General features: G+C 40.5%; 1 protein-coding gene across 5 annotated transcripts; it reads right to left on the bottom strand.

The window, feature by feature from the left end:
- Positions 1 to 86: 86 nt before the first annotated feature.
- Positions 87 to 16,984, bottom strand: LOC108936692 (serine/threonine-protein kinase PAK 2-like). Of its 5 annotated transcripts, none has more exons than XM_029250601.1 (15): positions 16,581 to 16,984; positions 9,536 to 9,739; positions 9,012 to 9,118; positions 8,675 to 8,825; positions 8,520 to 8,536; positions 8,281 to 8,391; positions 7,476 to 7,602; positions 7,313 to 7,376; positions 5,845 to 5,893; positions 5,559 to 5,671; positions 3,254 to 3,371; positions 3,046 to 3,145; positions 2,740 to 2,936; positions 2,273 to 2,410; positions 87 to 1,918 (listed from the first exon to the last, which is right to left on the bottom strand). In XM_029250601.1, exons 2-15 carry the CDS (start codon positions 9,723 to 9,725, stop codon positions 1,832 to 1,834), a joined length of 1,569 nt encoding a protein of 522 aa, XP_029106434.1. In that variant the 5' UTR covers positions 9,726 to 9,739; positions 16,581 to 16,984; the 3' UTR covers positions 87 to 1,831. The 5 variants fall into 5 exon arrangements, with proteins under 5 accessions (XP_029106434.1, XP_029106431.1, XP_029106432.1 ...); XM_029250598.1 differs by lacking the exon at positions 16,581 to 16,984 and adding an exon at positions 13,499 to 13,558 and having other exon boundaries at positions 9,536 to 9,737; XM_029250599.1 differs by lacking the exon at positions 16,581 to 16,984 and adding an exon at positions 13,379 to 13,492 and having other exon boundaries at positions 9,536 to 9,737.
- Positions 16,985 to 21,975: the final 4,991 nt, after the last annotated feature.

Genomic DNA, 21,975 nt, shown 5'->3' with positions numbered 1-21,975 from the left:
GTGCTATGAAACAACTGGGATGTGCAATTTATTTCATATATTTTGGTGTGATGGATGTTAATAGGACAAATAAAATGAACAAGTTATCCATCATCAAGACATTTATTTTATACCTAGGCAGTGAAAGACTATAGCCAGAGTCTAACAGGGTTATTGTTTTTTTGTACAAGCAATACTGTCCCTTAAAGAGCTAATACCTAAAAGGCAGCCTTGCCCAGCATAAAGCTGGCATTTGCCCCATTACGTCCATGTTCATCACTTCGTCCCCAGCACCTGGTGTGTTGGGGGGTAAAATCATACTGAGCTTGTTTTGTGATTGCGTGCATAATTCAACACTAGGTTCCAAAGGGTAAGACCGCTAATGGCAAAGTACTATACAACTATACTAAAATCATTTGACTTGAGACATGAGGTTCTATAAGACTGAAAACACTTCAGAAATGGTGGGTTTGGTGCAAGATAATGCAGGGCTTCATGTTACTACTCCTGCAACAGCAGCAGCGGAAAATCCTTATAATCCTGTATGATTTTCAGGCATAACCTAAGTTTAAGAAACTCACTACCTTGAAGATTATGCCAAAACCCTCACTGTTGTGCATCCTGTGGACTCTAAATTGTGTAGGAAGATGCTTCAAAATAAAAAAAAAAAAAAAAAAAAAAAAAATCTCCAACCTAAATGAATCTTAAGATATAGAATGACAGGTATAGTCAAAAACTTTTAAAACCTTGTCATTAACAGCCCAAACGCATAAACATTGACAAAAGTAACACCTATTTACAGAATTGATTCCCTATTAAACAAAAACACTTTCCAGCTATACAAATGAAGTCAATTCTATACAGTTCAGTTCAAGTAGACTCTATGGGGTAGCATCAGCCATGCTGCTTCTCATTAAGTGGCTTTGATATAAAAGCTTTCAATGAATTAATGAGACCACATTAAACGACTAATACAGGGCATTTGTACTTTGCAATAGAATAACTTTGTTCTCTGTAGTTGACATTCAGCTTCTTGGTTTAAAAAAGTCTGGCATTACATTTACTGCTGAGGACAGAATTACACTAATTCCAGAACATTTCACAGTGAATCAAAATCCAACAAAAATCCAAAACATTTCACAGTGAATGAGCTGAGTAAATTTATTTTTTAAAATTCACTAGGGTTTAAACTATCTCAGGGTAGTTTTAATCTTAAATTAGTGGGATGAATTTTGAGTTCTCTTCTTTTCAAGAGGTTACAGATTAGTTTTTCCTGGTAAAACTATGACTTCCACTGAAACAAAGAAACAATTAAAATCCAAGACATTTGCAAATACAATGTATCATGATACTTAAAATGTTAAACAGTACACAAACATTTTAAAATCAGTAAAGTTTGGCTTTAAAATCCCTGTGTTAATGAAAGGTTTTATACTGTATTTTTTCTTAAAGGTAAAAAAAGAAGGCACAGGTAAGCATGCATTGCTGAAAGATTCAAGTATTCCAATATTGAGATGGAGGAAAATGGCGTTTTACAATTTACAAGTGGTGACATCAGAAATAGATAGTAATTCACATAATTCATTAATATTGGGACAACACTAATGATCAAATGCAGTTATTCCCAATTTAAGGAATGACTATCACACTTGTACTGTTTGTCATCTTGTTGAAGAGGCTGTGTTGAAGGTCACAGAGTCAACAATCAGCAGTCCTGTAGAATTCAAGGAAGTCCATAAAGTTCCAAAGATGATCAGAGAAAATTAACCCCAAAGGATGTGGAGCCGAGTTAGAAACATTGCCTGTTAAGATGAGCGTTAAAGGTTCAGAACAATTTCACAACTAGTACTGACTAGCGACTGCTCTTCATGGCTTCCTTGGCTGCAAGGATGAGCGGCGTCATGCTAGAGAGGGGCTTTGCTAGCTTCAAAAATGCATGCTGTAAGGAAATGAAAATCTGGTTTAGTATTTAGTAGTGCCATAAGTTCTTACTCTCCTAAAAAAAAAAAAAAAAAAAAAAAACATAGCAAAGTACATACAAGGGAACAAATTCAAATATTTCTGCAACTATTGTAACCCACTTTTCTCATAACATTAATTCTAGAGCAGAACTGTAACCTTAGATACTAACAAAAACTAGCATCTAGTCAGAATATATAAAAACTTAAGATCTGTCACCATTTTAAGGGTAATACCACACACACACACACACACACACACACACACACACCTCAGTATCAAACTACTGAAGCAATTGCGTACAGCTGTATTTTTCACCGCTCTCAGCACATACCTGCAACAGCTCCTTCCCACTACCCCTTTTCTCCACATCCATCTCCAGGCAGCGGTTCAGGAAATCCCGAAAAACGGGGGACAGCTTTTCCGGGTTTTGGAGCTCCGGTGTGCCATTAGTGGCAATCAGGTACAATGCCTAAATTGGGAGAGGCAATGGCAGGTTCAACAGGCATATAAGAATTTTAGACACTAGGAAACTGCTTTGTCTCCCTCAGTTTTCACAAGGACTTTTGAAGTCAGTGTCTAAATGTTGGAACTTCATTATAACTTGGGAGACATTGACAGCAGGGAATACTTTACAAAGACAATGTGAATTTACCAAGAAAAATGGCTGTAGAACTGAGACCATGTTATGAAGAAGGAGAAAAGGGGGGAAAAAAAAAAAAAACCCCCCCCCAACGCCTGACAAAGATTCCATACCTGTGTTTATTACACTGCAGTAGTGAAGGAACAATATCTGCTTACCCTTAATGGGTTCTCATTTAGGTATGGGGGCTCCCCCTCTACCATCTCAATAGCCATTATGCCCAGAGACCAGATGTCAACTTTGGGGCCATAAGCCTTCCGGGTCACAACCTCAGGGGCCATCCAGTAGGGTGTGCCAACCATGGTGCTACGCTTGCTCTGCTCTGGTGTGATTTGGGCACAGAAGCCAAAATCAGCTGCACAAAACAAGATAGGGAGAAAAACAAAGGTTAGAACAGTTAATAATAGTGGAAACTACAATGCAAGAAGAAAGTTAATCTACAAAAATGGTTATGCAGTACTCACTGAGCTTGACAGACCCATCCATGCCTAGCAGTACATTATCACTCTTAATATCTCGATGGATGACCTGGTTGGCATGAAGGAATTCCAGTGCTTGTAAACACTGAAGAGTGAAGAAGAAAAAGTCTATATGATTGAGCACCAAACAAGCAGCACAAAGCATTCTAGTCATTTTTACCACAGTAACCACCATCCCTAACATGGTTCCCACCTCCCGGCAGACAGCAGCAATCTGAGCTTCATCCATGCAGGTCTCTGTAACCACGTCAGTCAGTGAGCCACCAGCCAGGTATTCCATCACAACAAAAAGTTCTTCGCCCACCAGGAAACTGCATACATGGAGGTAGAGGAGCCTGCGCTCAGAAAATGCCGAGCAATGGTAGCAAATAAATTCTGCAAACTGCTCATGCTGTTCTCATTCGCTCATGCGTTTCCCCCAATCAACTCAGCAAGTGGTCAAATAGATCTTATCTTCAGTCTCTCCACTTTCCATATTACTCCACTACATATCTCTATCCAGCCCCTCCATTTCCTTCCCATCTTTCTGCACCTCGGTTACCCTTAATCGGAACACCTCCTCACTGTGCTCCACAATTTTATAGAGCTTTTCTAGCCCTTAGTGGACTCAGCAACTAGCATGGTTTATTATTTTCTTCTGCTCTTAACTCCAGTGGTCCTCAAGCCTGTTATCCAGCTTGTACTCATCTTCTAAAACCTTGGCTGAGTGCTACTCAGCACTGCTCTTGTAGGGAACTAGACTGCTGGATGTTCTTAAAGGAACAAAGAACCTCATCTACGGAAGTACGTAATTCTATCATCCTTGTACTGTAAAATCCCCCCCCCCCCCCCGCCAAAAAAAAAAATTCAGCAACTGATTTCTAGAAATAGAACTCGTCACCTCTTCACAAACTTGCATTTCACTGCCAAAGCCTGCAGTTTCTCACTCCACCTTTCATTCCAGATGACACTGCCTCCTTATTCATCAATAAAGCAGAAAACATACGGAAATGCTCAGGCACCTGGGACTCCTCTTAACATCCCTCACACTGACCATTCTGTCACAACATTCTATTTTGTATTAATCACAAACCCATTAATTGTACACTCAAGCATATTTTTTCCACAAATTCAATGTCCCACCAAACACTGTACCTTAAATCACATATAATCCTCATGCTGAAGAAGCCAACCTTTAATCACAATATCAGTGAAAATGACTAACGTGTTTCACTCCTTTTTATCCGAAACACTGGAAGAAACTGTATATCTCTAGCGCTCCCTTCTACAAGAATAACCTTCTGGATGCTTTCAAGTCTTGCTTTCACTGTGGATATTGCAGATTTTTCCACCTCTGTGTGAAAGATTCACTGGTCTCATCTTGTGCTGCATTTAATCTCATCCACCCTAATTTTTCTTAACCCTTTTTCAGCCTTAAACATATAAAACTTAATTTCTTAATTTGTCACATTATTAGATTGACAAGACAAATCGTTTTCTGTTGCTTGTGAAAATTCTTTTCATCCTCCACAAGCGTCTCACAGCAATTGGTGCCATGACCTTCTATTCTCTCTAAAAATTTGCACACTGGGAACTTATCACTTCTGACTTTTCCTAACACTTTTATATACAAGATACTGAACTCTACATTACACTTCCTTCTTTCAGTTTTCAGGTCTCAAACCAGATATTCTTCAACATCTGACCCTAACTTGAAACTCCATCTCTATAAATCTGACAACCTCAGCTTACTCTCAGCAAAACCATTAACAGACCTTCCACACAGGATCTCTTCTGACAGTATCACCCTTTTGCTTACATACTCTAAAGAAGAGAATCAGTGTGATGCAGGATAACTTGCACCAACTAGGATTACCACATCACTTTGCTGGAACAGAGTTGTTACTTATTCACTTACAACATCCACAAAAGCAACCCCTGTATTACCCACTCCTTCTCCAGGCCCTTGTTCTCTCCAAACTTTACTGCAATACCCTTTTGACTGGTCTTCCATCATTTGTACTCCTTTCTCAAACTCATCTAAAATGCTTCTGCTCATCAAGTGTATAATGTTCATTGTTATATACCTTTCTTTGCTCTCCTGTGGTGTCTTCACTGCCTCTCCATTACAGCCAGGATCCAACTTAAGAGCATCATCCTAATGTATAGATTTATACATGGTATGACTGCTCATTACCTCCAGTGTCTCATCTGTCCTTACTGTCCTTTGTGCAACTTCCGCATCCTCAAGCTCAGAGAAGTCCCTCTCATTCTCTCTTCTTGCCCCCAAGATGTGAAATGAATTTCACCTCAAAATAAAGTGAGCCACCTTTATGTACACTTAGGCTGTGCAACTTGTTTCCCCCCCGTGCCAAGTTTACTTTGTATTAACTGTAAGACAATGTCATTGTGTGCAAGTCAACTTATCCTCTATGCATGTTTTATATTAACCTATCCCTGCAAGTCTCCTAGGACAAAGGCTTCAAAGAATAACAGCTACTAGCTTTTATTATAATTACCTGTCTAAAAAGTTGACAATGTTTGGGTTCTTCAACTCTTTCATCACCAGGATCTCATTGATGATCAGCTCCTTCTTAGGTTGTTTTTGTAGGTTAATCTGCTTAATGGCAACCTTGGGGGGGGGGGGGGGGGAAGAGTAATACCATCACAACTTGGGCCATAAACAATCCTTGCAAGGTAACACAATCTATAGTCAGATGTCCCAGTATGTACTGCTCAGGTTAGAAAAGATTAACCGGCATGGAGTTTTACACACTTTGAATATTTAAGAAAATGTTTGCCTACCTCCTGTCCAGTAGCAACATCAATGGCAGTATACACAGTACCTGAAGCCCTGTAGGATGGAGAGATACATCGATTATATGAAAGTTCTAAGATAAGGGGCTAATTTTTTTAGTTGCTTGAGATAAGTTTGAAGTTAACCCACCCACCCAGCCAACCATCTATCCATCCATTTTTCTTGGCTACCTATCTTCGTGAGGATAGCAATGGCAACAGGTCAAGCAGGACAGACCATACACCCCTTTCCATAAGAACTGTCTCCACCTCCTGGGAGATCCCCAAGCATTCCCTTACCAGATGGAGTTATAATTTCTTGACTCTGTCCTGCTTGTGCCCTGGGGCTTCCACCCAATGGGATGTGTCTGCTAGACCTCCTGTGAGAGGCAACCAGAGGCTATTCTAAGCAGATGCCCAAACCATCTTAACTGTTCCGATCTGGAAGAGCAGCAATTTTACTCAGACCCTTTCTAACCACCGAGCTTCTCAGTCTGTCACAAAGTTTGAGTACCACCTCCATGCGGAATCAAACATGGTTTGTACCTGCATTCTTGTTTTCAGGCACCATCCAAAAGTCATGACTATAGGTCAGGATGAGGCAGTAGGCAAACCAATAAACTGAATTTTGAACTCAGCTCCTACTTCACCACCACAGTTATGTACAGTGGCTGCAACACTGCAGCACCAAGATGTTTGTTAATCTTGAGATTCCCCCTAATGTTACTTAAACTTTTCCTGCTGGAGGGAACAGCCTACCTTATCCCTACTGAGAACCATCACTTCATATGTGAATGTGATAAGACTCATTCACATTGCATCATACTCAGATGGAAATCATTGCAAAACATGAAAAATCGGAAGAGGCCAACAGGACCACAAATAGCAATGCTGAAACCCTATTATCCCTAACTTGGATAGCCTCCTAACTCTGACAGCACCTTAATATCAAGGAATACCATGAACAGAAGAAGAGACAAGGATACACCCTTGGCAGTGTCAAACACTTACACTATCCTAGTTTGATGCCAAAAACATGGGACAAAAAATACTCACTGTGCAGATAAAAGGAGTAAATATCATAAGAATCTTTCGCACAGCATACTCTTGCTGACACTTTCATATATGTCAGGGAACACAATCACAGGACTTGTCAAAGCTGATGAAGCTTATTTGAACCGTTTATAAATTCCCATGACTTAGCAGCATTCTTACAAGGGTGAAGAGTTGGGCCACTGTTCCACAACCAGAATGAAATCTACATGGTTCCTTCTGAATCATTTTCTTCAATTCTCTGCCACTGACTTTAAGAAAACTGTCTAAGCCTTATAGATAAAATTCTTCTGCAAAGATATTTCAGCTGGTGGGACACTAAAATGATGTAGGACTAAGCATCTGTCCCATGCCCTGCTGCAGTACTTTAATCTGTAAGGCTTAGATCAATGCTGTTGGATATACAAGAAGTGAAATAACTCACCCCTGTCCGATCTTCTCATAACGTGTGTACTTCTTTTTGGGATCTCCAATACTGACTATGCTTCCTATAAGAGAAAAGAATTGCAGATTTTAACAGAAATTCTGTGTCATTCCATTTACATTGCAGTAAAATAAAGTTTGAGGGGGGGCTGGGGAAGCCTTACTGAGTTTCTCCATGATCTCTTCATCTGTCATCTTGCCCTTCTTCTTTTGTCTGTCAGCAGTTTTGGAGTCACCATCAACGCCAGTAGCAGGTGGAGGCACTGGATCAATGACAGAGCGGGTGTATACCTGTGGATATGTGCATAGACAAGGCCATAATGCTAGATACAAAGTACATCAATAACATTGAGTTTTGGAGTCACCATCAAGGCCAGTAGCAGGTGGAGGCACTGGATCAATGACAGAGCAGGTGTATACCTGTGGATATGTGCATAGACAAGGCCATAATGCTAGATACAAAGCACATCAACAACACTGATTTAAAAAAAAAAAAAAAAAAAAAAAAAAAAAAAAAAAAAAAAAAAAAAAAAAAAAAAAAAAAAAAAAACATGCACCTTAGAAGTTTCCTTTTTCCAAAAGCCACAGGTGGCTGATTTAAAGAAAGAGGAGCATGATGGTATGTTATTTATGGTTTCACCTCCACTTACATCTACACATTTAGCATACAGTTCTCCCTAAGGAGACTGCCAACAAACACTATATAGTAGTATTTAACCCATGCCACCTAAAGGGGGCTTGCAATGCTAGGTACACTACTTACAATGAGTCATTCATCTATATGCTATCCCATATATCAGTCACCGTCTACTTGTGTGACGTGTAAATCACTAGTGGAAGAGGACTAGAACTGGCTCAGCTACAGTCAAACTCCATGAGGATATTTCTGTAACTGCTGAAAACCCCTTAGCCCACGGTAAGCACCAGCAAAGGCCAACTACACCTTTCAAAACTTGGAGAGTCACTCACTGATTTTGTGTGTTCTGGTCGTGGTGCCACAATGGGAGGAGGGGTCCCTTCATCATCATCATCGTCATCAGCATCCTTAGCTGGTGAAGGTTCACTTCCTTTCTTAGCACGCTGAAACAAATATTACATTCATTCCAGTTGCACTTGGCAGGCAATGCCCTGATCTGAATTTACCACAGGCAGAATGCCTACTCTTAAATACAATGTAGCAACCAGTTTGAAAAATAAATGTCCCTTACCATCTGTCCATCTTTATCTGTTTGGGGGATGGCAAAAAGAGAAGAGATAAAAAAAAAATATATATATAATTCTGCCAAATCAAAAATAGCAGTTTTCAATTTTGTACAATACCTTTCATCTACATGCAAAAATGTACACACAGAAGAGTGCTCACCTGAGGAAGAAAAGCTGAGGTATTTCTGTCTGCCATTGCCAGTTGAATCATAGAACTTCAGGACATCCAACACAGCCTGGGGGTTCTTCTTCTGCTCAGACTTTGTGATGTTTGAGGTCTGCAGCAGTCTTGCCCACTGCTCTGGCATGCCCTGTATAGCAAGGTGGAAATACAGTATGGATAGCAAGGCAACTGCAAATCATGTCTAGCATCTGGTTGCCAACACTTCAATGAGAAATGAAACAACTGAATGTATTGCTTTACATTAACATTAGCAACCACCTGAAAGATGGAAGAATGAATGATAGTAATCCAAGGGAGTAAAAATGCCACTTACAGTGAACTCTCCTGTGACTGCATCAAACCCCACATGAATTGTGTGCTCAAAGTCTGATGGATGTGAGATTTCAGGTCTCTCCTTGTCCCTGTCCTTCTTTTTGCCACCTGGGTGGAATGTCAAAGATCATATGACACAAGACAGACACTTAACACAGATACATACTTTGAGGTATACAAATAAACAATCTAGAATTCAGAACTCCTTAATCTTTTCTAGGACACAGGCCCCTTTGAGAATCTGATGACTGCTAAGTACCTGTTCTACAAAAATGTCCATCAATTTAAAGAAAATACAAATTATCTTTGAACTTTTAATATATTTACCCAGAATTGTGTTTTAGTGTTATTTTCAAAGCAAGACTGCATTTCATGGATGCCTCAAAGACCATTTGCCATAGACTCCAGGCAAAGAACCCTGGGTGTAGATGCATGTCCTCTAACACACACATAATTTCTACCATTCATGAAACACTGCTGAAAGACCAAGGCCAAGTTTGCCTGCATGTCACAGTTGAGTGTTACCTTTCTCTGTTCCAGAGCCAGAGAAGATTGAAATAATCTTGTAGCGAGGTTTCCGCTCTTCAGGTACTGAAGGCAGGGGTTTGGAACTGTGATTGGCTAACAGCGGGTCCTTCCCGCTGGGGCTGAAGGCACTGCTCATTCTAACTGGGGGTGCTGGGGGCTTGTCCTCCAGTTCGCCGTTATCGGACATGACAGGGGAGTGCTTGGGAGAGGGAACAGAGTGAGAGCAGAGGTCAGATCGACCTGAAATCACACAGCCAGCTGACCCCAGGAATATCACCTACCAGTGATTTCTTTAAACATTTCATAAAACTCATTTAATTTATGCAGCTTTATATTTACAAAATCTATTACAAAAAGGTTAATAGTAATGTATGTTTTACAGTGAAATACTGCACCAACAAGGAAGTGCTGTTAATCATTGAAAAAGCCAATGCACACATCACACAGCAAGTGGGTAACTAAGAGCAACGAATGATCTGACATTTAACATAGGCCATATGCGTTATGTTTAAAGCAAACAGCTGCAGAAAAAATATGCAGAAACCACTTAGCAAATTGCAATAAAACCAGGCTAAAGCAACAAATCCCAGTCAAATTAACAGCCTTTGTGAATTAACTCATTCAAAACCTCATGCTTGTAGCACTTTACATTTGATGCTTTTCTCCAAAGTGACTTACAGTGTTAAGCTACCTACAATTATTTACCCATTTATACAACTTAGTAATATTACTGGAGCAATTTAGCTAAGTACCTTGCTCAAGGCTACTACTGCTGAGTATTACAGGTGGAATTCAAACCTTTTGGTCCAAGGGCAATAGTTCTAACTGTTATGATACCAGCTGTCCCAATAACTTTACTTTTTGTTCACAGAATTACAGCAGTTCACTAAAATATATCTAACTCAGCAAAGCTGTACTACAACTGTATTTTGTGCACATTTATGCCAAAATTCTCTCCTACAGGTGTGCCAGAAATTATGCTGAACAGGAGGTATATTTATATTAAATGGTTCTAGCTATCCCTATTGTCCAGGGAAACATAAGTCACTTGTTTGTATACAAAGCTATCCATTTATACATTTGGGTGATTTTACTATAGGATACCATGTATAACTGGAACAGATGAAGACCTGGCTCCTTCAATAAGATGACAGCTCTGGCCAGAAGACTTCTTAATGCAGTGCTGTCCAATCAGTAACCAAATCATCATTGACAACTCGTTTAAATGTTCAAGCGAGCCCTTGTTCCTGCGATTGATGCATCAAGAATGCAGACAAAAAGCACAATAAATGCAGAATGACAGCCTATAACCAACAGTAACGTGCACGAATGAGTGGCGTCATTTCTGTTTGTCTCTTGGCAGGTAAAAAAAAAATAAATAAAAATGACGTTGTGCTCACAAAAGAACTGCACCTCATGTAAACTTCAGTTCTGAAAATTATGCTAATGTGTTGGTGTATACTGTATTTGAAAACAGCTGCAGGCTATAAATTTAAAAAAAAAAAAAAAAAAAAAAAAAAAAGCCTTGACAGGAGTTTTTATTGAGAGCATTCACATAAAGTAAAGTTAAAGAGTTGAGCCAGACACTCCGATTGTTTCAAAAGACAGGAAGGTGCTACAGAACCCAGTCACCCAGGCTGATGACAGCCTAAAGTGCTAAGTTTCATACACTTAGCTTATATGAAAACAGGGCTATTTGCCTGCGTAAAACTGAATTTAAAGCAATGTACCCATTAAAAAAAATTAAAGCTTTTTCAAAGGAGAGCCCACATGATCCTAAAATAGAAACCAAAGTTATGCACTGAAGGCCATACAGGACATTCTACAGTTATCACATATTTCACCACATGACAAAGGTTCAGAAGTTAGGTATACCTGTGTTATTGGCAAAAGTAAAGGTTTAGCCCTCTTCAGGAACACCTGACAAATGCTTACTTAAAGAACTATGAAAAGTTGGCCCTCTTTCCAATTTCCTCTGTTTTTGCACCTTTTTGCTAATAAATTTAATCAGCTCTTTTGATGCCAAAAATGTCAACATTATAATGGAAAAAGTTATGAAACAGCCTAGTCAAAAACCAAAAAAGCTCAGACTACTACTACAAATGACAAAAAGAGCCAATCAAATTAAATGTCAAAAAAGACAAACAGAAAATTGTACAGTTGGTAAATATGTTCTCCACTGGACTGCATGTGAAGTGTGATTCCTTATTGCAGCACCACATTGATCAAATTTGTGAGGCAATTCAAAAGTGTTAGTTTTTCAAGCCAGCCTATAGGGAGCATTCCAAAGCATTGCTTCCCCTTGCCTTCTTCACAACAGGAAGTAGCATGCGAGGGTGACAGTCATTGTTGTGGTAGTTATAATGCTATGACCCAGAAACAACCTCTAGGTCTCAGTCTGCAGAGCACTCAGCTGCTGCCATTTTCCAAGGACAAACTGATGAAGGTCAGAAGAAGGTGTGGCCTGTCACAGGAATACTGAAACCTGTTAGTCTGCCTTATATCAATGGTATTATACAGAATACATCACAAGTGATGAAATTTACCGTGAAGCTGACTGCAGAGGGTGAAAACGGAAGCACAATGTGCAGCTACTGTAACAGCTCGCAGCAAGTACAAGCTGCCATGTATGTAAATGCAAAATGAATAAATGAAACTAATCCCAGAGAAATTTACACTGTATCTTGCTGTAACCAAAGGTAAACAAATATACAGCATATATGTACACACACAAACAAACAATGCAACTAAGCATGTAAATAAGATCTATAAGAAAATAATGGATACCTTGCATTGTGAAAAGGCTCAGCTGCTGCAAGCTTGACTTTTCAACTGGAAAGCAAACCCTGCGCTCGCTTCGACAGAACATATACTAAAATTTGAATGATATGGTAAAACAAGCCCCATATCACCTACCAGCAGAACAAGTACATTCCAGACAAAATTCTTCGCTCAACATCTACCTCATCTAAACATATGTACTCAAGGAACAAATTTAGTAATAAACTTTAAAAAGAAGCCTGGATACAGTCAACATCCAATACAGGCAGTACACCTAAATAATAACTCTAGGCAGAAAACAGCAAGTGTGCTGCAACCAGCACACCGCACCACCTCTTTTCAGCTTTGGTCACAGTGCCCGCAATGAGTGGCATAGCCACGCTCCCAGCATGCCCTAATAAGGCAACAAGCTTGCATCCGCTATAGCCTGCCTGCATTTGTCTGACCGCAGGCCAAACCCGTTTCTTCCTTCTCCACAGCACAGGAAGCTTCGCTTATGGGGAAAGCCCAGTCTGTCAGCTACTTGCATGTCACCATTTTATTATTCATAAGCTCAGCAGATACTTTCATATACCCTGACTTGCATTATTTGAAGCACCTTGTTGCAAAGTACTATAGCTGAACCAGGAAAAATGAGTATAATCTGCTTCCTTAACTGATAGATATCTCAGTTCTCAATTATAAGATGGTGGTCACTTCATGAACAGTCCCTTTATAGTTTAACACAAAAGTTGTTTAATTCATTTTAAAGAAGGCAAGGCAACCATCCTAAGACCACAGACTGAAGCACAATCCAGAAGTCCAAAGAGGGATAGATTATTCCATTTTGAAAAAACACAATGTTGCACAGCAAGAAATCACTTAACCTTTACATGTTTTTTTCCCCCACACAAAAAGAGCAGAGCCCACTTAATACAACACACACAACTTCGGGGAGGAAGGGGGGGGAAAAAAAACCCCAGCATTCGTAGCATTCTGAGCAAACATGGCAGTCTCCGTACAGCACAGTCAAACCAATAAGTTCAACATACTCCCCAATTGCCCCCAACACCTCCTCACCCTCAGCACCCCAGTTAGGTCCGATCAAATCCGCTGCGGCTGAATCCACTCCCAGCAAAACGATCTAAATGCTACTGAACTTGAAGAGATGGTAGATATGCCCTTCTCCCAACTCTTTACCTGTCCACTTTCCTCCCTCTTTGCTCTCTGGCGTATGAGAGGAAAGTACATGTCTTGACAGGAAAGGGAATTAGCCAGTAGTAGGCAGCCTTCATTCTTGTACAGGATCCAAAGCTATGGGCTCAGACATGTCTGGCATGACCCATGCAGCACAGAAAATGGCCCATTTAAAGTCTGACACTGCAATCAACAACCCACCTTTAACCAACTCACTCCGAGTATATTTTGACCTGTCTGAAACTGCCACTAACTTCAACGAAGAACGACTGTTGACTGCCAAAAAACAGACAGCATGTCATTCCACATTGTCCAAACATTTGTGAAAGCGCTTCAAAACATATTAAAATATTTCTGTTTATTCAAAAGTTCCAGTTTATTTGACCATTTTCTGCCGACTAGCAGTATAACATTGAAATCCAATGATCTGTGACTAAGAAAGCGTGTAGGCAACGTCCAAGCCAAGTCTAAACAAGTTCTTAAGGAATGAAAGCACCTGGGGGCTGGGCCTCCTGTCTATCAAAAGAAAATCAGATTCTCAGCTGCAGGCACACTATTTTTGTGTGCATGCATGCACACACAAGTCTGCGTTTGAACGTGCACTGCTACAGCGAGGCTGACACACACTGAAGCAATGCACTGGGAGTTGGTGAGACTCTGTACTCAGATCTTTGAAGCTTCCAACAGAGAATTATTACCACTGTGAAATACTAGTCTTATCCAAAACACCACCTCCAGGCACCGTAATTACAAAGTCACACTTCTGATAGAACATATGCTTTTAAAAAAAAAAAAAAAAAAAATCCCATACTTCTACTTTGTTCTTGAGAACGACTACCTCAGAAAGATCTTTTAAAAAAAAAAAAAAAAAAAAAAAAATCAAAACATGCTGATAGTGCCTATTTGCGCAACTACAGCAGTAATATGGAACTTCTTGCTATGGAGGCACACTTCTAAATTTCTAAGTTTCAGAAAGGGTATACTGTAGTTTTAGTTCCCCACACAATAAAACTGCAGCAAAAGGGTCCTGTAGTCCCAACGTGTGCAGCAATTCTCCTGTGTTCGCCATATAGGTCTGACTAATCCGCTGTCTGTCACTACGTGATGGTACAAAAAGCATGAAAATGAGTTGGCCAAGCACTAATGCCCAAACCAAGTTGTCTCCACTTTAAGAACTCTAATAACTTACAACTGTAAGTTATCACCTTTCCACATGCCAGCTATCCTTATCACACAGAGTGTTTACAGGAAAGAGCGAGAAGCCTTTTGTATTTGCAGTGCCTATATAAGAGGAAGTTCAGAACTGGACTTCCTGCAGCGAAGCCACTATTCACCCCACCCCTTTCCAGCTGGACTGTTACCATTCACTATGGCCACCAGCAGAGCATTCATTCAATGACTTAGCTCAGTTTATGGAAAGGATTCAGCTTCAGATGTTACATGTAACACTACTGGCACTGCAACAAACACATAAATCTACCACAAGTCATTTCACTCATTTTCATCTCAAAATTACATGTATGGTAAATATTCAGTGTCAGTCTTACTCGTGATCTGAGCTTCCGCTGTAACGGCCACATTCAAGGTTCAAACCTCGAATTTCTTCGGTAAGAATTACATTAAAAAAAAGTGTGCTGACCACAAATATAGAGGTAAAACTACTCCAACAGGTGCTCCTCAGACAATCCCTCAATTTCACATTAGTGGCCAAATTCTGAATTGCAGTTAGGAGTTCTGTCTTGGATATACTCTACTGCAGTAAAAATTACCCAATCGTATAAACGAGGAAACACTTGCTAGTAGATTAATATACAAACCTAACACTGCAATATGTTTAGGGCAAAGGTATCAGAATGTGTGTTCCACGTTTGTACAGATGAGTGACTCAGTGCAAGTGGTGTATCTAGCAGTGTAAGTCACCTTGGTGAATAAGGTGTGGGCTGATAACACTACATAGAGTTCGTTAGAAGTCGCTTTGGAGAAATGCATCTGCTAAATGAACTAACACAATGTACACTACTCTTGTGCTGGCATTAAACCATTTAACATGCAATATGAGTTTTCCCTTCTCATAGAAACCTCACCCTACGAATCAGTACATTAAATACATATTTCTGCAAAACATGCTCTCATCCCTTCGGAATCCTGTCCGAACAAATAACTGCTGTAATAGCTGACGAAAATATGTGCTTACTGGACAGTGATGCTGTGATCTTGGGAACTATTTGTTCATATCATCAACATCCATGAGCAAGATCAAAGCATCTTCTGCAATTGTTTAACGTGCAAAAGTAAGATGAGAAGAAAACATACAACATGTAGTATAGGAAAATAAAATCCAGTAGAATGGCACTCCATCCACGGTGAACCCTGCATGGTACGCTGTGCTTCCTGGATACACTCCAGACATCTGTGACCTTGCATAGAAAAAGCAGCTTTTCTAGTTTATCCTTTAATATCATGTTTTCATTCATTAGCAAGAGCTTTTGCTAATGAATGAATGAAAACATGATAATGACATTAAAGGATAAACTACAAATTATTTATACAAATACCAGCAAAGCTATTGGCGTTATTGCTATATTATATATAAAACGGATGTAAAATGTTATACAATTTAGATGACATGATGATTTTTCGCCTGCCTGGATGAATGTTTTCTATAAGAAATCATGTTCACTGGATCCCTCAGTAGACGAAATACATAGTTTGAAGGGTCTATGATTTTACTGACATTGGACTTGGGGAAAAAAAAAAAAAAAAAATACAGATAATTTTTTTTTGTTAATTCTTTTTGATGTGGAGAAGTAGCGCATCCCACGCAGCGCAGCTGACGGTCTCCAGAGCGTACCGACTCGCAGTGCTGAAAAAAACTTCACGAAAAGTCTGTGCAGCGCTATGATGTTCAATCAGTGTTAGCAGCGCTGCGTGTGCCAGGCCAGTACAACATACTCGACTCAAACAGAAAGCACACATATACGGTACAGTCCGAGGCGGCAGAACACATCGACGTTCACTCACCGCAGTTCAAATTAAGCATGAAACGTAAGAGAAAACGAGACGCCGGAGGGGACTCACCTGAGCTGAGGCACCGCGCCAACTCTGGCAAACTCTCCTCAAAGAGCCTGCAGGAGACGCCTGTCCCGACAAAACTGCACCGGGTTCATACAACACGTCCACTCGCGAAGCCCCGTCACCCACACGAGCCCAACGCTGTTCGGCTCACTTTTTATTGTTTCACTGTTACTGTAGTGGACCGGGACTGAGCCGCAATGGCGGAAGGGAAGCGGAACTATCGGCCCAACCTTGGAACACTTTTCAAACTGCAGAAACTACACTGACAGTTGCCATTTTATGTGCCTTTTCCCTACGAACACGCCCCCTCATGCTATGCGTGTATTATGCATTACATTTCTAAACAAACTCGTTGACAGACTCACTAGCGTTACAGACAACTTTTTGGTTACCCGAAAAGCAATATGGTTGATGTAGGCCGGGCTGGCCAAGAGGGGGGGGGCAAAGGAACGCCCGTCTGCACTACAGTTCCCATGAGCCAATGGGGGCGAGAACTACTCTGAATCAAGAAGAACTGGGAGTTATTGACTAAGAAGTGATTAAACGCAGTGTCGCTTCTAAAAAAATACATTTGGTCTGCTTACTATACGTAATAACAACATCTATTGTTTAGATTATAAAAACAAGAGCAAAAATAAACAGCATGAATCCATTTTGAGTAACTACTTTCATCAATGCAGAGGCATGATGGTGCCTATTCTAGAAGCCTAGGGTGAGGCAGGGTACACCCACACAGCAGAGTCAACACAATAGGATGAGTGACTCATTCTAAGTATTCTCTGTATCTAGCAGTGTAAGTCACCTTGGTGATTAAGGTGTGGGCTCATAACACTACATAGTGCTCATTGGAAGTGGCTTTGGAGATATGTAAATGTATACATTTATTCTTTTAGTAGATACTTTTCGGGTGGCGCAGCGGGTTTGGCCAGGTCCTGCGCTTTGGTGGGTCAGATGTTTGAGTCCCACTTGGGGTGTATTGCAGCAGACTGACGTCCCATCCTGGGTGTGTCCCCTCCCCCTCCAGCCTTGTGCCCTGTGTTGCCAGGTTAGGCTCCATTTCTCTGCAACCCTGCTTGGGACAAACGGTTTTAGTCAGTGTGTGTGGACACTTTTTGCCAAGGTAGCATGCAACTCAGAAGATGCAGTCTCATAGTTTACAGTTCCTTTGTCCACTGACTTTGCTAGCATACATAACTCAGGAAGCTACATACAGAATTGATAATAAATATAAAAGTGTTTCTTTTTTAACAGATAATGTAGTGCAAGTTTACGGAGCAGGCAGGAGATTAGGAGAAAAGTGGGTTCAAAAGATGTGTTTTGAGACCGTTCTCGATTGTGGACAGGGATTCAGCAGCTGTAAGGGACATGGGGAACTCATTCCACCACACTGGAGCCAAAGCCAAGAAACTTTGTGCTTTTGATTTACATTTACTTATTTAGCAGGAGCTTTTCTCCAAAGCGACTTCCAATGAACTCTATGTAGTGTTATCAGCCCGCACACCTTATTCACCAAGGTGATTTACACTGCTAGATACACTACTTACACTGGGTCGCTCATCCATACAGCAGTGCATGGGACCGCCAGGAAAGCAGAGGTGGAGTGTAGCAATCTGACTGGGGCGTAGCACAAGATCAGGTCTTCTAAGTGTCAAGGAGCAGATCCGTTTATGGTTTCCAGCCAAAATCAGAGTCTTATGCTTGACAGGAGCAGCCACAAGAAGCCAATGGAGATAGACGAGGAGGGAAGACAGTTGAGAATGCCTTGGAAGGTCAAACAACTTGTGCCACTGTCTTTTTTAGCTGTTTAATTTGCATAAAAAGTGTCCACTTGTGGAGCAGTTCAGAGAATACTGAGTAGAATTTGCAACTAAACAGAGGAATATAACATTTCACAATGAAGTATCTCTTTGGTACATTTATTGTGAGCTTAATTTTTAGTAACTGAGGAAACACTGGAAAACAAGGTTATAGATGCTTATAAATGAATCTTGAAAGTTAACAAAACATTTAGCCAACTAACTAAAGCAATAAGATAAGATAAGATAAGATAAGATAAGATAACACTTTATTGTCTGTTTGCACAGAAATTTGTCTTGCTTCACCAGCTCAGCAATCAATTTACCTGACATCACACAAAACAATAAAAAGCCATTACATAAATACAAATCCACAGAAACAGCATGAATAAATATGCATTTGCATTTAGTGCAGGTACATCAATCAAAATCCAAACAATTAATGGGGTGTATCTGCTTGTATGTATGTGTGTGCGTGTGTGTGTGTGTATGTGCAAATATGCGTGCGTAGGGTAGAGGGGGGGTTACCTCCTTGACGTGCTCTGTAATATGATGGAATGAGGAATGAAAGAATGTTTGTACTTATTTCTCTTACAGTCTGGCACCCTAAAATGCCTCCTAGAGGGCAGAAGCTGAAACTCCTCATGTAAAACATGAGAATGGTCTGAACTGATCTTCTCCGCCAATTTGAGGGTATGCTTGGTGCAACTGTCGAGGAAAGAATTTACCAAAGAATGACCCACCATCTTTGAGCAATTGTTCAGCAGTCTTAAAATTCTGCTTTTCAGCTGAACTGAGAGGCCACAGAGCCAAACCGGGCTTCCGTATAGCAGAATGCTGCGAATTGTGGAACAAAAGAATAAATAAAGAATCTCCTTGCTGACACCAAAACATCTGAGTCTCTTCAGAAAGTAGATTCTCTGTTGGACCTTATTACATATGTAATCCACATGATATGACCAAGATAGGGCATTATCCACATACACTCCCAGATATTTGAAAGTTGAAGACTGCTTTATAGGTTTGTTGTGAATGGTGACTGGGACTGGTGTGAACTGTGTGGATCCAAAAAGGATTTCCTCTCTTTTGATGGGATTTAAAATAAGGGCGTTCTGGGTACACCATTGGACCACTGTGTTCACACTGTCAAAATAGAAGTCTGGCTTTTCCCCCTCAGTCATCAGTGCTACTTATGCTGTGTCATCAGAAAATTTCATGAGATAATGATTAGGCGTACTGATGACACAATCATTGGTGTAAATAGTAAATAACAGTGGTGAACTGACACAACCTTGAGGAGCGCCAGTGCTTGTTATACGCAAGGGGGAGTATGTGTTATTAATTTTAACCAGCTGATGTCTGTTAGTGAGAAAAGAACTGTACCAATGAATGAGACATGAATTTATCCCCAACTGGTGCATTTTGGAAAGCAGCAAGTCTGGTTTGATTGTATTAAATGCTGAAGAAAAATCGATAAACAATACTCAAGCATGGGGTTTGCTTTTTGGTGTATCCAAATGCTTTAAAACAAGATGCATTGAGGGTGGCTACTGCATCTTTAGTGCTGCGCTCGCGCTTGTAAGCAAACTGGTAAGGGTCTAATTTTCCCTGAATAGACAGAGAGCAAATGGGAGATGATTTTTTTCCAGAGATTTCATCAGTACAGAAGTAAGAGCTACAGGTCGATAATCGTTACACTCTTTAGGACATTTTTTCTTAGGAATTGGTATTACAAGGGGGTGCGGTGGTGCAGTGGGTTGGACCAGGTCCTGCTCTCCAGTGGGTCTGGGGTTTGAGTCCCGCTTGGGGTGTCTTGCAACTGACTGGCGTCTCGTCCTGGGTGTGTCCCCTCCCTCTCCAGCCTTATGCCCTGTATTGCCGGGTAGGCTCCGGTTCCCCATGACCCCGTATGGGACAAAGTGGTTTGGAAAGTGTGTGTGTGTGTGTGTGTGTGTGTGTGTGGGTGGGTGGTATTACATGGGAAGTTTTCCAGGCTGTGGGGACCGTGTGTGTATCCAGCGATTGCTGGAAAATGGGCTGCCACGCAGGGGCGAGCTCCTCCCTGTAATTCTTCAAAACAGAGGCACTGATGTTGTCGGGGCCGGTGGACTTACGTTCATTAAGATTTCTAAATGCGTTGGCCACCTGTCCTACTGAGATTTTCAGTAATAGTGGGTTGTACAACTTGCGCCACAACAGACACATTTTTCAAAATATACAAATGAAGAAAATGGAATTAAAATTAAATAAATGGGAAATTTTTTGCATCGTCAAAAATTTGCAGCTTGAATGTTTGTTGCATGAGAACCCAGTGTAAACAGTATAAATGTACAGTTAAAATACAGACAATATGTATATTTCCCAAATATTCTTTATCTGTAGGAATAAATGATCAAAATGAGATACATTATAATGCCTTAGAGGACAAGAATACGGGTATGTTTTATACAAACAGGAAAAACTATAGTCATAGTGTTCTGTTCTTTATATATGATAAGCTACAACATGAAAAATAATTACAAAACACAGAAAGCTGGCAGTTTTTTAACTTCAGGTTTTAATTAAATGGGAAGTTTAAACAGCAATACCAATCAACATCTATGACCACTTGTCCCAAGCAGAGTTGCGGCGAACTGGAGCCTAACCCGGCAATACAGGGTACAACGCTGAAGGGGGAGGGGACACACCTAGGACGGGATGCCAGTCCGCCTCAACGCACCCCAAGCACGGCTCTAACCCTAGACCCCCACACAGCAGCCAAACCCACCGCACCATCACACCCATAGAAGCTACCAAATAGCAACTGCAATAGAACCTACCAAATTCTAAAATGGCTTCTTTATCGTTAAACTATATCACATCAAAAATACGTAACTGGCTTTGAAAAACATGCTTAAATGATGAAATAGCCTATTTATAAATTATCCACATTAAGAACTTTAAAAAATGAAGTGGTGAACTTAAAAATGCTTCTAAAGATGACTGACACTAGCTTTATTTCTCCTCTTACCTGATAGGATTTACAAGCATCACTAATGGCACCATTCTGAAAATAATTTGTTGCTAAGCGAGATGTCTCAGTGGGCCAAGTTTATTCTGCCACTTTATCCAGGACCTTAATCTGTGATTAATGCTGATGTAAGACTTACCTTTCTTTAAAAATTTCTATGCGGCAGTGCATTTATTCAACTCTATTAATCCTGAACAAGATGTTCAGCTTGTAACTGTTATAATTGTAACCTTTTCATTGCAAGTCACTTTGGAGAAAAGTGTCAGCTAAATGAATAGGTGTAAGTGTGTACTTGTGAATTCAAACGGAAATGATGAACAGATAAGTGTAATGTTACTGACAGCCTTGTCATACTGTGTGTGTGACAGAGAGTAAGTATGTTACACTAATGTATGGATGTTGTCTTGTGTTTTAATAAACACTGCATTATTGAATGCAAATGCGTCTTTATTTCTCCCATATGCACCCAGGGGGGTGCTTGCTAGAATACATTGTCCAAACTGCAAGCATGCCAAATGAGTCTCTTTGGAGTGTGGGAGGAAACCAGAGCACCCAGAGGAACTCCATCCGAACTCCACACAGATTGAGCAGGGAACAAA

This window comes from Scleropages formosus, chromosome 3 (assembly GCF_900964775.1).
Source record: "Scleropages formosus chromosome 3, fSclFor1.1, whole genome shotgun sequence".
NCBI classification, from domain to species: Eukaryota; Metazoa; Chordata; class Actinopteri; order Osteoglossiformes; family Osteoglossidae; genus Scleropages; species Scleropages formosus.
This window is presented reverse-complemented; position numbering and strand designations above follow the sequence as displayed.

Coding starts and splice junctions, on each gene's coding strand:
- LOC108936692 (XM_029250598.1), bottom strand. CDS start 13,549: ATGTACTTTCCTCTCATACGCCAGAGAGCAAAGAGGGAGGAAAGTGGA. Junction 5,672..5,844: donor ATGTTGCTACTGGACAGGAG/GTAGGCAAACAT, acceptor CCCCCCCCCAAG/GTTGCCATTAAGCAGATTAA. Junction 3,372..5,558: donor ATTGTCAACTTTTTAGACAG/GTAATTATAATA, acceptor CCATGTATGCAG/TTTCCTGGTGGGCGAAGAAC.